Source organism: Sinohyriopsis cumingii, chromosome 7 (genome assembly GCF_028554795.1).
Source record: "Sinohyriopsis cumingii isolate HCF-2022 chromosome 7, ASM2855479v2, whole genome shotgun sequence".
In the NCBI taxonomy this organism is placed as follows: domain Eukaryota; kingdom Metazoa; phylum Mollusca; class Bivalvia; order Unionida; family Unionidae; genus Sinohyriopsis; species Sinohyriopsis cumingii.
Window position 1 is genome coordinate 63,179,654 of NC_142967.1, and position 14,730 is coordinate 63,194,383.

Consider the following 14,730-nt stretch of genomic DNA (forward strand, 5'->3'; position numbering starts at 1 on the left):
GTTAGGTGTACAAGGTAGTTTTACTTAACTTCCAAGTGAGTGTACAAGTAATTTAATTTAACTTACAAGTGAGTGTACAAGTAATTTAATTTAACTTACAAGTGAGTGCGAGTAATCCGAATACATGTACATGTAGGGCATAATTTAGTGGAAAAAAGCATAATGGTTGGCATGTATGGTACACTAGCATACAGGTAGATAAAAACTCACTTGTGAATTAAGAAGTTTTTATTTAATATTATTTTATTTCATGCTGGAGAAACCCAAACATGGATATGAAAAACATGAAAACAACCATAGCAGTTTATAACAGTTTGCTGACATGGTAACTAAACAAGAGCTGGTCAATGCTATGTGACATGGTGATCATGCTGATTTTATCTTTACATTTTTTTCTCCAAAAGTGTTGAGATGTGAAACAGGTTCTTCTATTTTTTTACATGCATATATGTCTTTGTACACAAAAAACAATTTTTTCCTGTCCCAAAACTACATTACGTAACATTAATCTCAAACTCGACATAGCACTGATCAGCTGATGCACAGAATATATTTATAAATGAGATCTTCTTTTGTATTCTATAATAAAATTAGAGCATGTATATTATTCTGTGTACATAATTTGGGGGATACATAAACACAAACTATGGATTTCTCACAATCAAATTTACATAAAATCCATTATGCAAAGGAGTGCTACCAGCCTCTTCTTATACATCCATTATGTAAAGTTTTACCAGCCTCTTATTACACATTCATTATGTAAAAGAGTTCTACCAGTCTCTTATTACACATCCATTATGTAAGAGTTCTCCCAGCCTCTTATTAAACATCTATTACGTAAAGGAGTCCTTCCAGTCTCTTATTACACATCCATTATGTAAGAGTTCTCCCAGCCTCTTATTAAACATCTATTACGTAAAGGAGTCCTACCAGCCTCTTATTACACATTCATTATGAAAAAGAGTTCTACCAGCCTCTTATTACACATCCATCATGCAAAAGAGTTCTACCAGCCTCATATTACACATCCATCATGGAAAGGAATTGTACCAGCCTATTATTACACATCCATCATGGAAAGGAGTTCTACCAGCCTCTTATTACACATCATCATGTAAAGGAATTGTACCAGCCTCTTATTACACATCCATTAAGTAAAGTTCTACCAGCCTCTTATTACACATCCATCATGGAAAGGAGTTCTACCAGCCTCTTATTACACATCCATCATGTAAAAGAGTTCTACCAGCCTCTTATTACACATCTATCATGGAAAGGAATTGTACCAGCCTATTATTACACATCCATCATGGAAAGGAGTTCTACCAGCCTCTTATTACACATCCATCATGTAAAAGAGTTCTACCAGCCTCTTATTACACATCCATCATGGAAAGGAGTTCTACCAGCCTCTTATTACACATCCATCATGGAAAGGAGTTCTACCAGCCTCTCATTACACATCCATCATGGAAAGGAGTTCTACCAGCCTCTTATTACACATCCATCATGGAAAGGAGTTCTACCAGCCTCTTATTACACATCATCATGCAAAAGAGTTCTACCAGCCTCTTATTACACATCCATTATGTAAAAGAGTTCTACCAGCCTCTTATTACACATCCATCATGGAAAGGAGTTCTACCAGCCTCTCATTACACATCCATCATGGAAAGGAGTTCTACCAGCCTCTTATTACACATCCATCATGGAAAGGAGTTCTACCAGGCTCTTATTACACATCCATCATGCAAAAGAGTTCTACCAGCCTCTTATTACACATCCATTATGTAAAAGAGTTCTACCAGCCTCTTATTACACATCCATTATGTAAGAGTTCTCCCAGCCTCTTATTAAACATCTATTATGTAAAGGAGTCCTACCAGCCTCTTATTAGACCGCTCCGGTGGCCTAGTGGTTAGAGTGTCTGCCTTGGATGCGAGATGTCGTGGGTTCAAACCCCGACTGAGTCATACCAAAGACTTATAAAACTGGTACTAACAGCTGCCTCACTAGACACTCGGCATTAAGAGGTTATTGTTAGGACTGGTCAGCCTGGTGTCAGGATAATGTGACTGGGTGGGACATCATGCTACATGTCTGCTTCATTAAGCCTCAGTGCTAGACATCACTATAAACTGCCACACTGCAGACATTTCAGCGATATGACTGCAAAATTGTTAAAGCTACATTAAAAATCCCAAACACATACACACACCAGCCTCTTATTATCATCCACTATGAAAGAGAGCTACCATCCTCGTATTACACATCCATTATGTAAAAGAGCTCTGCCAGCCTCTTATTACACATCCATCATGTAAAAGAGTTCTACCAGCCTCACCCACGATATAAAGGAATTCTACCAGCCTCTTATTACACATCAATGATGTAAAGGAGTTCTACCAGCCTCTTATTACCATCCATCATGCAAGAGTTCTAACAGCCACTTATTACACATCAGTGATGTAAAGTAGTTCTACCAGCCTCTTATTACACATCCATTATGTAAAAGAGTTCTATCAGCCTCTTATTACCATCCACTATGCAAAAGAGCTACCAGCCTCATATTACACATCCACTATGTAAAAGAGTTCTACCAGCCTCTTATTACACATCCATCATGCAAAAGAGTTCTACCAGCCAATTATTACACATCAATTATGTAAAGGAGTTCTACCAGCTTCTTGTTATATACTGCTCCAGTGGCTTAGTGGTTAGAGCGTCTGCCTCTGATGCGGGAGTTTGTGGGTTTGATCCCTGGCCAAGTCATACCAAAGACTTAAGAAAATGGTACTAACAGCTGCCTCGCTTGGCACTCAGCATTAAGAGGTTAGTGTTAGGAATGGTCAGCCTGGTGTCAGGATAATGTGACTGGGTGGGACATCATGCTACACGTCTGTGGCATGATGCTCCAGTGCTAGACATCACTTTAAACTGCCACACTGCAGACATTGTAGTGATATGACTGAAAAATTGTTAAAGCTATGTTAAAAATCGAAATCACACACACACACACACACCAGCCTCTTATTACACATACATTATGTAAAGGAGTTCTACCAGCCTCTTATCACACTTCCATTATGAAAAGTTTTATCAGCCTCGTATTACACATCCATTATGTAAAAGAGTTCTACCAGCCTCTTATTTCACATCTATCATGCAAAAGAGTTCTACCAGCCTCTTATTTCACATCTATCATGTAAAAGAGTTCTACCAGCCTCTTATTTCACATCTATCATGCAGAAGAGTTCTACCAGCCTCTTATTTCACATCCATTATGTAAGACATTCATCATGTAAGAGAGTTCTACCAGCCTCATCCATGATGTAAAGGAATTCAACCTGCCTCTTATTATGCATTCATTATATAAAGGAGTTTTACCAGCCCCTTATTACACATGAATTCATTACACTTTGTCTTGATAATCCAGCATACAGTAGCAGTCATTCACTGCTTTGTTCTTTATTGTGGCATCGCATGTGCTTGGTTAGGTTACCAGAGAATGCACACCGATAGTGACAAATGGGACATTCATAAGGTTTTTCCCCACTGTGTGTTCTCATGTGATCAGCCAGAAAGTTCTTACCATAAAAGCCCTTCCCACAAACTTCACAGTACACGCTATACTCCTTCCTGTGCCGTTTCTCATGCTCACGCATTTGAAACTTTGTACTAAACATCTTTCCACACACCCCACATGGGTTACACTTGTAATCCGGTTTGTGGAGTCGGGAATGGGCACGAATTTCAGAGCGTCTTTTAAATTTTTTTAGACAGATTTCACACTCGTATGGTCTCTCTTCTGTGTGAACGACCATATGATCCCTCAGTGAAGCTGACATTTTGAAACTTTTCCCACAAATCTCACAGGCGAAGGATGTATTTTCATCTGGATGCCATCGTTTACTATGCATCCATAGTCGACCAGCTGACAGAAAACGTTGACCACACAAATCACAAACATAGTTCTTCTCTCCTACATGTTCCAACAAATGTTCTTTCAGGGATCTCTTTGAAATATAACTTTTAGGGCACAACTCACATTTATGGATTCTTTCCTGATTGTGATGGTTTAAATGTGTCTGATAATCATCCCACCGTCTGGACAAAAAAACTTTTCCACAATATGAACATTCAAAGCGACATTTGCCATTTCGTTTGTGGTCTTTTAGCCATCTTTGCTGGATAAAAGTTCTTCCACATTCTTCACAGTAGAGCCCAGAATTTGAGGCTCCAGCTTGCTTATCTTGGCTTCTCTGTTCTTGTTCTTGATTACTTTGAAAGCTAAGTGGATGTCTCTGAGACAGATCATAGGACCCTGACCATGATTCATTGGCAGAATCAATTTCACTCTGACAACTGCTATCCATGGTTTCTTCCTTAACCGAAGTGAAGGCTGATAGGTCAGATGAATCATCCTCATTTCTCTCATCCATGGCAGATCTATGCTGCTTTTTGGTTCTGTTAGACCCATCTAGTGAGTCATCCATGCCTGTATCCAACTGGTTCTTAGCCTCAGTATCTTCCTCTTTTTCATCCTTCATCTGACCAGCATCATCCACAGTGCTGCTTGTGTCTGAACTTACACCGACAGAACTTGGTCCTGATGACTCTAGAGCTGGAGAGAACTCTTGTGAAGAATTGACAGTTGAGGAAGGTGCTGGTGTAAATAATCTGTTGAGATGTGACTTGGACATATGCACCTTGAGATTACCAAGTCTTTTGAAATGTTGATCACAAAAATTGCAGTGGTATGGTTTATCTTCCTGATGGGAGGCCAAATGTTCATTCATTAAAGCTCCAGACTCAAATGTACAATTACATATGGGACAGCGATGTGAGTCAATTCTTTCTGGATGATTTTTTCTGTTATGAATCCACAATCTGCCTGAGGTATGGAATTTCAAATTGCATGTTTCACAAGTGAAATTCTTAACTCCTGAGTGTTCTAGCATGTGCTCATTGAGTGAGCGTTTATTCATGTAGCTTTTTGAGCAGAGGTGGCATTTGAAAACCCTCTCCCTCCTATGATGGTTAACATGCGCTTTGTAGTCTTCCCATCTTTTGGAGAGAAAGACTCTTCCGCAGTACTCACATTCAAAACGACATTTCCCATCACGCTTATGATTAAGGAACCAGGTATGTTTAGTGAAGGTCCGATCACACTCCTCGCAGTAATACTGTGCCTTTCTCTGGCTTTCTGGGTCGCCTTCAAGACAACAGTTATCCTTATTCTCAGAGACCTGGCTCCTCCTGCTGCTTGATTTGAGAACTTGTTCCATTTCCTTTCTGAATATATCAAGATTAACATGCATTTGACTTCCTTGTGTGCTTGTTATGCAGATTTGGTTTGCTTTCTCTCCTTGTGATTGGCTGCACTCAACACTGCTTGAAAGGACTTGCTTAAAGTCTTTTCTGAAAGTATCCATATACATTGGGCTTTTTTCTACCTCTGGGAAGTGAATGTCTTCTTTTCTTGATTTGGTCCTCTCTGTACTTGGAGTAAGAACTCCATCCATGTTGTTTCGTCCACTGTATTCATCCCCATCTTCATCACAGCTTTTTTCTGGTTCAGTCTTGACACACAACAGGTCAACAGAAGAGGGATCACTCGTCTGGTGTGCTTTTTCATTATTACCATCATTACCATGTATGTAGCTACCGTCGGTACTTTCCTGAGGTATGGCTGTAGCAGATTCTTTACAGGCCTCTGCATCATTATCAGTAGCTGAAACTATCCTATCAGGGAGTGATAGGTTGTCTGAACCTGGTCCAGGTACCATGTGTTTACATGTCTTTAAAAACTGTAGGTTTCCATTAAAATTTGATTCTGTATCTTGAATCCTTGCATTGAATTCTGTGACTGAAGGCCTTGAAGAAAATTCATCTGTGTAGGACCTTGATGCCCTATACTGCTGACTGCATGTCACATTATGCATCTGGGGTGCAAGGTCTTTTTCAATATTATCATGCTTTGTTAAAGTGATGGCTTCCTTGCTTTTAAGGTGAGAGCCCTCATTCTGTGCTTTTTTCAAACATGTTACATATGTAAGGTCGGCATTCAAGGAATCATACAAAGCTGTGTTCAGCTGTTTGTCTGAGGTTATTGTACTCTTTTTGTCTGTATTTTCCTCTAAATCAGCTGAATCAGTATGTTTGATTTTTTCTGTGATCCTCAGATCAAAGTCACTGATATCTGGAAAAGTATAAAGCTGGAATTGAGTTTTTGACATCCTGTAATCCTCAAATGTAATAAACACCAATCATGGAGCCATCAAGATCCATATAACACAATTTGTTCTGATGAATAATGCATGTTTCAGGCTAATTCTTTGCAATGAAAGATTTGCTTTTTTAATTAATGCAGTAAGCTGATAGCTTTTTTTTGTTGTTGAAAGAAATGGGCCAATAATTTTAGCTTTCAGTTCAAAATGTGAACCAAATTCAAATTGCAGTTTGTTAAACAACATAATTTTAACTAACTGAAAAAAAACTTCAAGCTTGATAGTTTAGAATGATCCTGTCTTGAACTCCATTCATCACTGCAAGGGCTGTCAGAATTTGAGTAAACTTCTACCAAGTACCTGTCAATCCTAATCATCGGTTACCTGGGTACCCTATTAAAGGGAAATTGTATTAAATGCGTACAAACCTGAATAAATCCATGAATTCAATTAAAGGCCATATAGCATGAAACAGTTCAGAATGATCTAATCTACAATATCCCATAATATGTTCATTCCACACGCCTTACAAATAAACGGTGAAAGTTATGGCCATGTTTGTTTTTAATTCATAGTATCCAATAAATGTCACAAACTAATGTCATCTGGTACAAAGTCCAAGAAGTCATCCTTATTGTCTGAAAAGGTTTTTAATTTCTCCACCATCGTCGAGTAAATCAATGTGGTCTTATCATAAATACCATCCAATACCCTTTCCTTGGCCTCACTGTCATGTGGATGCTTATGTAGAGATTGAGCTTGAGTTCAGTAAGTAACACTAATCATAAAGTTTGTGAAATTTATCAAATGTTGCAACAGAACTCATGTCAATTGTGAAAAAACCACCCTCTGTTACTTGCCACTGAGCAAGTATCACACTTGCGTCTCAAAAGGGTTGCCACTTGGGGGAAACAAGGTAAGGGATTATAGTCAAACATGTAGCTGAAGAGGCAGACCTCCACTTGGTATTGAACAAATACATGTATTAAATTCAAGGCTCAATCAAATGGATTGTCTGTTAAAAACAAAGTGAGTGCTACCTTTCCAAGCCAAGGACTTAAGGGGCCATGTGCACTCACAGAAAACATGTTCACAGTAACTGGGTTCCATGATGGCTCATTTTTATTAAACTTGTTATTATCGACAGGTTAGTACGCAAGTAGCCATACACCTGTTGGCAGGCATACTTATTTCATCTAAATATGAATTCTTCCAAGTCTTCTATCATAATTTTGATTACAAGCAGTGACACCAAAATTTGAAAATGTATTTACTCTGGTAAAAATAAACATTTTATTCCATTTAATGCCACATTCCTGTGAACCTGGGAATCAACTGCAAATACATTTAATTTCATTATGTCAATATGTTGATTAAATTTCTGCATATTAAACCTTATTTACTTACCTCTCATTATCAAAAGACTGCACATGACCTCACAATGGTCAAACATGTTCATAAATAACAAACCTATGGATTAATCAGGTTAGTGCAATCTATCTGCCTTCACATATTTATCTGTAATTCCAGTTGGTCATGTTTCAAAACAGAGATTATTTGCTCAGATGTACATCTGTACCAGTTTTAAAAACTGGGCGCACAAAAAAGATGCTGCACCCTTGGCCAAGCTGCACTCATGATGGGGCATGCACACATGTATTTCATACTCTGGCTGATTTTAATAATCTCATTAACTCTTTTCTAGATTTAAAAATTTTTGTTTCATTTTTTAAGGCTACTGTTAACTTCAAATAATTATCTGTTGCATGTACTGTGTTATTATATTTAGAAAGAAAGTAAACAATTTAATCTTCACAGCTTTAGCATTTACCGTATTCTAGGATACAAGAAAGATGTATGTATTTGTAAGCAGATACCAATGTGATTGCTGTGTTGTGCTGAGGAAACACCGAGGTATAGTAAAATTTAAAAATCACAAAGAAATGAAGCTTTGATTTCTGGTTCAAGTTATTTGCTGTTTTGGCTCCAAAGTTTTGGAGAACGCTAATTGCCAGGACTGAGCCAGGGCTTCCCTTGGAAATATTTTTCTTTGCACCATGAAATTCACTAAATTTGAAAATTTGGAGCCACTTTTCAGCCATAGGAGCCATTTTATGCCATGATGCATGGACTTAAATATATGCATAATATTATATTGGCCCTATTTTTGATCTATATAAACATGACAATAAAACAGTTTTTACATTACTTTATTACATTTCAAAGCACAAGAAAAACTATTAATAAATATTACAATACCATTATATACATGTGAAGTTCAATGTATAGCATAGGAAAAGCAAGAATGAATAAGAATGTTCCCTTATAACTGATAATACAAAATACTGCTTAGTCTTTATGAAAAATGTCACTGTCACTTCATCAATATCTGCCTCATTTTTCCCCCAGATCATTTCTTAAATTCCTTCCTGAAATTAAAATCTTAACACTGGGCCCAACAACAGAAATTCTGATTAAATTTTTCAAAGTAGATATACCCATAGAATTTCAGAAGTTTGTTTAGGTCAGATTCTGGTGACTAAACCCCCTTTCAAAGTCCGCAGTAGAAATAGGGGCAACAAGTAACCTGGTAGCTCCCTCGGATGCAGCTGGATATAAATCTTTTGTTTTTCAGAGCTAGATTAGCCATATTCTTTGTGCTTGAAATAGACATTTTTTTTATAAAGTACATTTTTAATTTTAAATTTGTATAAGCGACTCTGGCATTTTACAGTTGATGACTGTCATCCTTGTAGTGGCATCCTTTGTTACTCAGTTAAGTTCAGACCACAAAAATGTTTTATCAAAGTAAATAATCCCTAAGACACTATGCAGTCCCAAGTGTGTCTCAGACTCAAAGTTTGCAATAAACATAAATTAACAACACAGAATATTTTTGCCGTCCTGTTCAACAACAGAATATCCCTCGGTCATTCCTTATTTCCTACTTAATCACATCTAATTGTTTCTCAAGACCTACTGAAAGCTTGCAGTTAGCTGCAGTCATGTTTGAATAATGTCTTATTCATCATCCACCAACATGATCCACTGACTGCTGCAGATAGTGAAAACTGGTATCAAGTATCCTGAGTGACTTATATCAATAAAAACTTAAAAATTTACTTGATAAAAATGCGACAAATGTGAAGCCTAGCAGAGGCTCTGCTAAGTCAGACATTCAACGTCATGCTGTGTATTCGAGTGACTATTAAAGGCTTACAGTATTGGAATGTGATACAGCTCAAAAGAATAAAACAAATAGGCATTACTTGTTAACAACCAGATGTCCTCCAAATGAAACAATAAAATTAAGATATGTCAAAACCAATCATACCAACCTTTTGCAACAAATGTCCAGTTTCTGTGTAAAAATAGCTCTTTAATTGCAGATTCCTGTTCCAATGTCACATATATTGCCAAAATATACTTAGCCATTGTACACAGAGATCCATTCACCTGAAAAGGGAAATTTTAACTTGTCTTACAGTTGAATATAAAGGAAGATCAGATAAGATGAAAGTTTTCTTTAGCATAATTAGTTCTTTTCATCTTTGAGAGAGGGTAAGGTTTCTGCTAAATTTTGTACATATCCGTTAATTGAGTTTAAAGATTTCAACCATACATGCAGCTGAACTTAAGCTTTCTTGTACATTTTAGAATATGAAAATTACAAAATATCCTTCAAGATTAATACATGTACAATCATGATTATTACTTACTATTATTATCCCTGTGCTATTAAAGATACTGTCATTCAGTACATACAAGATATTGTCATTAAGTATGTACAAGATATAGTCATTATGTACACGATGTCATTTAGTATGTACAAGATACTGTCATTCAGTATATATGTATGTATGTGTGCAATACCGTTGAACTCATTCTACACCATTATTTTTATTTAACTAAACTGTGTGAACTTTGATTAAAATTCAGGAAGATATTATTCCAGAAGATCAAAGGTCTTTTTTCAAAATGGCTATACTGAACAAAACCATGAAGTGGATTTCAAACTTTCTACTGAGCTCAGATTGATCTAATTCTTGTTCAGGGTTCAGCTCCCTGGACATCAACTCACCTTCTGAGATGAGTAATAATTCCTATGAAAATATGGAATCTACAAATCATTCACACCTTAAGGAAGATGATGAACCATAATTCAGCATGACTCACAGCAATGTATATATAAGAGGTCAACAGCAACCCAATATCATCTACAAAGTGTGACAATTAAAGTTTCTCCTCATATGATCACTGCTATTCACACCTTTTTCCTTTTAAAAATCCCAGAGTACAAATATAATGACAATATGCAAAAAGGATGACATTTCAAAATGGACAAATTTTCTAATTTCATTAAGAGGAGAAAAATCCTCATGTAACTTGACAAATTACATGATCACTACTAGACTTCATATTCAGGGGAATAGGCAGTTTGATTTGGCTTCAGTATTTCTTCACTGTCTGCCATGTCTTGAGGGAAGAAACATGCAAAACAAATTACCACAACTCGCCTCATTTGCTCCATTCCTATTCATAGATTTAAGGAGACAAGACCATAAACCGGGGAATCAAAGTCTGCCCTATGAATCCTTGATCATTATCAACAGTGGACAAGCAAATCTTATCACAGAACTATAAGAGAAAGTTAACAATTTAACTACTGAACTAAATACTGTCAAAGTACAACTGAGTAAGGCACTGGTGCCAAGAAGGGACTCTTTGTCAGTTGGTACTGTATATTTAACAGATGGCCCTAGGCCTATATCAGTACATATATCTACTGTTACCACAGATGCTTCACCAATACAAATGTCAAACCCAAGTAGTTATCAGGCATAAACAACCCTCAAAAGCTGCACACCCCTCACCCCACAATCAACATAAACAAAACAGAACATGGATTCTCAGTTCATCAATTGTGGATGAATGCAAGTGGAACACTCAAGCACAAAGAGAAACTCTGTCCTTTGGAGACAGTGCCACCAGATTAGGTGAGTGGCAAAGAGGAGTATGCCATCTCACGTTTGTATACAACAAGCAACAATAAACTGATCTTAAAAGACCATGTATACAGCAAAATCCCTAATGCAGTCAAATAGTATGTACTCTCAGATCTGTGTGAAGCATGTAATAGCTTCAAATGTGTATGTACTTTTACATCTAATACATAATTAAGTTGTAACAATAACACTCAAATGCCATCTAACGTCAACCATGGCCAACCAAATTCATACAGTAAATGTCATCTAATGTCAACGATGACCAACCTAATTCATACAATAAATGCCAACTAATGTCAACCATGGCCAACCAAATTCATACAGTATATTGGCATCTAATGTCAACCATGACCCAGCCAAATACATGCAGTAAATGGCATCTAATGTCAACCATGACCAACCCAATTTATACAGTAAATGCCATCTAATGTCAACCATGGCCAACCTAATTCATACAGTAAATGGCATCTAATGTCAACCATGACCCAGCCAAATTCATGCAGTAAAATTATTTTCGAACTGGTCAGCAAAAATACTAATACTAATGTCTACTTGACCATACTTATAAAATATGTAACCCCCCTGATTCCTCATGTACACATGATATTCCTAATGTTAATGTTTATGGTAGAAATACTAATCAAAACATAACGTATATTAAATTAAATGACATGATAGACCTCATGGTACATACTAAAACTGATCCCAGCACGTGCGGTAAACAGTGATAGTAAGCAAACTTGTACATCTGGACGTGTAAAGTAGGACTCAAGAATCGCCAACCTCAGTGTATGGCATGCTACTGTTGAATCAGAAGATATCTGTATGTATTCTTGGTCTGTGTGAAACATTTGTAAACAGTAATATTACCAATACATTACTCGATATTAAAGGATATAAGTTTGTATGAAAAGATAGGGATGCTAAGGAGGGAAGGGGGATAATTGCAGACACCATAAAATATAAAAGTTATATTAAAACCAACACTATTAAAAGTATATGGATAGAAGACACAGAGAAAGCCTATTCTGATAAGCTGTGCTTATAGACCCCCAAATTCTAAGTAGAGGGGACTGAAATATTTGAAAAGCAATGGAAAATGTTGTTGGTGTACATAATTATGAAACATTAATAAGTGGTGATTTTATTATAGACTTCCTAAAAAAAAAGAACCTGTTCAGAAGTGGCTTGACGGTTTCCAAACTGGTAATTTCACTCATGTCACTGGCAGCCCAACTAGAATCCTGAAATATAGTTCAACATTAATTGTCCATATATAAACAAATAAAGTAGAAAATTTAAGTGAAATTTGTGTACCTATGTTCGAACTAAGTAACCACTATCCTGTATCACTAGACATGTGCCTAAATTTACTGTTAACAAACATCATGAAATAAAATAGGGATTTTCTCCATTTTCATGAAGACAACTTCTGTAATTAGTTGTTTCTGATGCCTTTTAATGCTCTTGCAAATGTTCAAAATGTCAATACTGCTTTTGATGCAAAGTACAAACTTTTTATCCATGTATTAGACAATCATGTGAACTTAAATCTAAATGGATGACCAAAGAGATAAAAGAAAGACACATTAGAGATAAGTTTCATAGAATCAAGGATGGGGGAAACTTAACAAAGTGGCAAAACATAGCAAGCTGCCTAATACATTAATCTAAGAAAACCTATTACACTTGAGCTGTTGGGAGTGCTACAAATACAAGTACATCATGACAGTACATGTATCTAAAACATTTTAGCCCCTCCCCAAATATTCTTATGCCACCTAAAATAGACCAAGCTGAAGACTCGAGTACAAGGTACATGAAATAACCGGTATGTTCAACCACTGTTTTACAAAGGTAACAAATATGTCACCGAGACCACTGATCACAAAACATTTCTCAATTATGTTGATGACAAAGTTCCAACCAATCATTCTTTTTGAAATTTCCATTTAATGTAAGTGAATATGATGTATACTGTACCCTTATGATGCTAAATGTTAAAAAAATCCACTGGGCTTGATGAAATAGGACCAATGGCCCTACAATCTGCTGCACCTGTAATATCTCAGACCATATCTTTTGAGCAAATGTTGAGTGTTGAAACCAACTGATATTCTTGAATGATAACAAGATTTTTAAGATAGACACAAGATCAGCACCATTTTTATCAAAGACCAAGTAGACATCAGAAAGTTTTTTGGTGAGAATCCTATGTTGATATAACCATCCTTTCAGAAGAAGTAATAATAACAAGATTGTCTAGATTTCCATATTGTGGCCATTTTCATTTAAGACCAACTGGATATCATAGAAAGACTTTGGTGAAACCCTATTTAAATATAGTCACCCATCCTGGAGGTGCAGTCCAAGATTTTCATGAGGCCTGCCATGGCAGTCATGTGGCATGTAAGATCGACACCATAATTGTTTAGGACCAACAAGAAATTATAAGGGTCAACTTTGGGTGACCTCGTTCGAGATTCTTTCCCAAATGCCAAGAACACATTCTCAAATATTCCAAACAACTAAAGTACAAGTCACATAGCCCTTGTAGGCATTTGGGACCAACTATTACTATTGTAGGTTGTAATACAAACCCATCAAATTAACAGTTTTGGGCAAAACATGTTGCCACGAGTGAACATAGGTTATACTCCAGCTATTCTGATGTTGCAATTTTATGGAAAAACCTGTGTTCCTGCAAGATACCTACGCTGCATGGAAAGCAAGCTGTCATATATGAGTAGTTCTCCAGAATTGGTGTCTGCCATGATGGACTGATGTCAAAAATTTAAATTATAATGCTGTTGTTGCATTTATGTTTATTAGAAGGCCCAATGCACATAGACTTTCACGTAGAAATAGAAAATCAGTGAGTGAATTTGTTTTCACATAATTTCAACTTGAAGAAAATGGCTACTAGGGTGTCATGTGTGTTACAGTGTGACATAAAGTACCTTGAACTTGCAAAGCAAGACCACAGTTTAAGACCTTTGTTATAAATTCAAATAGTACAAATAGAAAGAAAGATATAGAAGCAAAATTGTCAATATCTATGTTGAACATTTCATATGATCGTCAAAAAATTGTCACACTGTAACACAAAGGACATTCGTGTTCAGCCTTTATGATGGAGCCTTATTTAGAGGAAAAGATGATACTATTACTCTTGTAATTTCTTGTGTGTGTGTGTGTGAATCATATTCTGAATATATATGTGAATGATATGAAGTTTCCCATATTTAGCCACATCAATATGGTGCATGGTGTCACAGTGTTACATGTGACTGTCACAGTGTTACATGTCACATTCCGACTAAATGAAGAAGGTGATAGAAAAACACATAACTCTGTAATTTCAAATGTATTTATTTTTTCAAACTTAGTGGAAGACTCTACTGGCCATCTGGGCAATATCAAGATGGCCAACAATGTCAGCATGTACTATCCAGGCATCATCCTCTGTGTCAGGGAAATAATATTTCCCA

At 36.5% G+C, this 14,730-nt stretch overlaps 1 protein-coding gene and 1 long non-coding RNA gene across 2 annotated transcripts; both read right to left on the reverse strand.

Annotated features, from left to right (window-relative positions):
• Positions 1-225: 225 nt before the first annotated feature.
• On the reverse strand, positions 226-3,703 carry LOC149795390 (uncharacterized). Its single transcript, XR_016422321.1, has 2 exons — positions 2,451-3,703; positions 226-2,413 (listed from the first exon to the last, which is right to left on the reverse strand). It is a non-coding gene; the product is annotated as an uncharacterized LOC149795390 (long non-coding RNA).
• A 4-nt stretch (positions 3,704-3,707) lies between these two features.
• LOC149795391 (uncharacterized) lies at positions 3,708-14,686 on the reverse strand (the record flags this gene model as incomplete). Its single annotated transcript, XM_089963789.1, has 3 exons — positions 12,413-14,686; positions 9,572-9,689; positions 3,708-6,205 (listed from the first exon to the last, which is right to left on the reverse strand). Coding segments are annotated over exons 2-3 (2,595 nt in total), but the record flags the coding sequence as incomplete, so codon positions are not given.
• Positions 14,687-14,730: the final 44 nt, after the last annotated feature.